This window comes from Rhea americana, unplaced genomic scaffold, assembly GCF_003343005.1.
Source record: "Rhea americana isolate MKP2758 unplaced genomic scaffold, rheAme1 scaffold_383, whole genome shotgun sequence".
NCBI classification, from domain to species: Eukaryota; Metazoa; Chordata; class Aves; order Rheiformes; family Rheidae; genus Rhea; species Rhea americana.
In genome coordinates, this window is record NW_028186516.1 from 405,588 (window position 1) to 408,663 (window position 3,076).

At 46.0% G+C, this 3,076-nt stretch overlaps 1 protein-coding gene across 1 annotated transcript in view; it reads left to right on the forward strand.

The window, feature by feature from the left end:
* The window catches only part of PCNA (proliferating cell nuclear antigen), a 3,824-nt gene extending 1,152 nt beyond the window's left edge, over positions 1 to 2,672 (forward strand). Inside the window, exons 2-6 of the mRNA XM_085313383.1 lie at positions 586 to 683; positions 1,114 to 1,181; positions 1,354 to 1,548; positions 1,889 to 2,012; positions 2,121 to 2,672. Of these exons, the coding sequence (XP_085169509.1) occupies positions 586 to 683; positions 1,114 to 1,181; positions 1,354 to 1,548; positions 1,889 to 2,012; positions 2,121 to 2,203 (568 nt within the window). The 3' untranslated portion in view covers positions 2,204 to 2,672. The remainder of the gene's footprint in view (positions 1 to 585; positions 684 to 1,113; positions 1,182 to 1,353; positions 1,549 to 1,888; positions 2,013 to 2,120) is intronic.
* Positions 2,673 to 3,076: the final 404 nt, after the last annotated feature.

The following is a 3,076-nucleotide window of genomic DNA, read 5'->3' on the forward strand; positions in this document are numbered from 1 at the left end:
TCGGGGCCGTTAGGGCCTGTCCCCGGGGGGCTCGGCGCCGCCCCTCCCCCGCTCTCCACAGCGCTGTGGCGCCGCTTTTCGCGGCGCGCGCGGGGCCTGGCGGCGCCGTGACGTCACTGCCGGCGCGCCGAGGCGGGAAAGCCGGGCGCGGAMGGCGGGGGAAGGCCGCGCTCTGCCCGCCATGGCGCCTCCGCGGCTGGCCCCGCTCCCGCTGCCCCTCCGCCCCCGCGAGGAGCGGGCCCGCGCTCTGCTCCCCCAACCTGTCGCGGGGGCTGGAAGCTGGGAGGCTTCCAGGCTAGGGTGCGCCGTGCAGTGCGCAGCCTTCCTCGTGCTTGGCCGTCATGTGAAGTGTTTGCTGCCCGGTGAGCGCGTGGGGTGTTGCAGGGGCTAAAGGTGGAGGGATTTGTGCCCATAGGAGGGAGTGTAAAAAGTGGATAGGAATCGTAGTACAGGGTTGTCATGTTGTAGCAGAAGCTAGTGGCTGTTTCTTGTTACACTTGTTTCAACACTATGACAGCCGATGGGCCTGTGTTCTTGTGCTGTCAGTTTGGGACCCTTTGAGTGACTGAGCTTTTGTTCCCCTAGCATGTCTAAAATACTGAAATGTGCTGGAAATGAGGACATAATAACTCTCAGAGCAGAAGACAACGCGGATACCCTAGCTCTAGTGTTTGAAGCACCAAGTAAGTATTATATCTAGTAACTAATGCTACTGTGACTTTTTTTGTTTGTTTGTTTGTTTTCCCTTAGGTAGTTTTCTTAGATGAACCAGTATGGTCTTCTGGGCCATGGGAACAAGGTGAACTACTTCAAAGCTGGAAGTCTCACCTGACTCTAAACATTTAAAAGGAGCTGGAGATGTAGGCTTAGTCTAGTTGACCAACATCACCACAGGGTGAAGAAAACCCTCTCCAGGCCACAGACAGATCCTTCTAGGATCTTCCTGTTTAGGTTGCTTATATTTCTAGCTCCCAAATAACAAGACTAATCAAGATGGAGCCTGTTGTCCTAACTGAAGTGTTCTTAAGCTCTGTCCAAAGTGTTTTTAGAGTAAATTAGGGATGATGTTAATAGTCTGACCAAGTGCTTAAAACTAAGCTTTGTTTGTTTCAGATCAAGAGAAAGTGTCTGATTATGAGATGAAGCTAATGGATCTGGATGTGGAGCAGCTTGGAATTCCTGTAAGTAGYAACTTGAATTTCTAATTGGATTACATTATTACTCCTGCAAGGAAAATATTTCTTGAGCTTGTAGAGACAAAGAAGAGAACATCTGTTGAAAGACTCCAAATTTGAAGTGTACTGACTGCATCTAGCTTCTCGGAGAAGATTAATTGTGACGYTTCCTTTGCAGGAACAAGAATATAGTTGTGTAGTGAAGATGCCTTCTGCTGAATTTGCACGCATCTGCAGAGATCTCAGCCACATTGGAGATGCAGTTGTTATCTCTTGTGCAAAGGATGGTGTGAAATTTTCAGCTAATGGAGAGCTAGGAAATGGAAACATCAAGCTGTCACAGACCAGTAACGTGGATAAAGAAGAGGAAGCTGTAAGTAGTGTTAATATTAGTATTAATGCTAATACTAGTATTTATACCAGTAACTTATTCTCTGAGGTAGTGTCATAGGCATCTATGGGTAGATAAAGGTGGGTCAGATATTACTCTGGTTTATAGAAGCAAGTCAGCAAGTAACTGTCAGCTTTGGCCCCTTCCTGCTGGGGTCTGCCATGCAGTGCTTGGCTGTGTGTGTGGTTGGGAAGGGAATAATGCTGGCTGTTTCTCTGCCTTTGCCTGGGGTGTCCAGGTCAGTAATGTGGACACTTGATAAATCTGTGGGAGCTTATGGCTTGCACTTACGGAATTCTAACRTGGCTAATGGTTTTTCTAGGTGACAATAGAGATGAATGAGCCTGTCCAATTAACCTTTGCTTTGAGGTACTTGAACTTTTTTACCAAAGCCACTCCACTGTCACCTACAGTAACACTTAGTATGTCTGCAGATGTTCCTCTTGGTAAGTGGAAGCAGCCCTTCTGGAAGGGCTCTCTGTAGAGCGCGGTCAGCTTAGAACTCTGTTAAGAGATGTTGATGGAATGACYTGTTCTGAATGATCTTTTTCCAGTTGTGGAGTACAAGATTGCTGATATGGGACACTTAAAATACTATCTGGCTCCAAAGATTGAAGATCAACAAGAAGGCTCTTAACTGGACTRGGACTGAGGGAGAGATCTGCTCAGCCCTTTGGAGAAGACAACTGACTTTAAGAAGGAAATTGCCCAGGCAGTTTATTAGCAGTTTCAGTGCATTGGATCATCAGATGAGCACTGCTAGGCATGTTTTGTAGATATCTCTGTAAATATTCTTCAGCTTACTATTTTGCTATACTGATGTCATTCAAAATAGGAATTTTTGCTTTTCTAGTCTATTCCTGTACCTCCAATAGTCTTATATGCATTCTTTAGATGGAATCCTCTACTCCTTTTGATYTGTGTTAGAAAAGGAGTGCAATATTTAACTTGAGTAAAGATGACATTTGCTAGTTTCACCTGTGAACTGTAGTTCACTAGGGTTACTGTTTAATGATGCCATGAGTTCATTCAACCTTTGTTTGTTTTTGAAGTGGTATTCTAACTGAAATGTGGAAAACRAAAATAAACATGGTTTGAAGTTTTTATCCTGCTTTGAGTATGGCTGAACTAAACTGCTGTCACACTGATGGTACACTTGTTCCTTCTTTCTCAAAAACTGCCTTGAACAGGCAAGCTTGTTTTTTGTTGCTCTGGAGTTACCAGCCGCTACTCATGGTCAAGAGTAGCACACACAGGTGGCTCGGTCCTTGGGTAAACCMCACTGAAGTGGACAGGATAGTTAGAACTGGAATAACTAATCCCTCAGTGATGCTGTCGGGTGAGGCTTGTAGGTTTTTTAAAATGCATTAACTTCGTAACTGCTCTCCACCAAACGCAAGAGCTGACTCTAGCCGGGGCTGTTCCTGTGGCTGTCACTATTCACTGGAAGTAAGTTGGGGTGTGTAGACCTGAAGCATATAGGGACTGGAAGCTGCTTGCTCTGACAGAA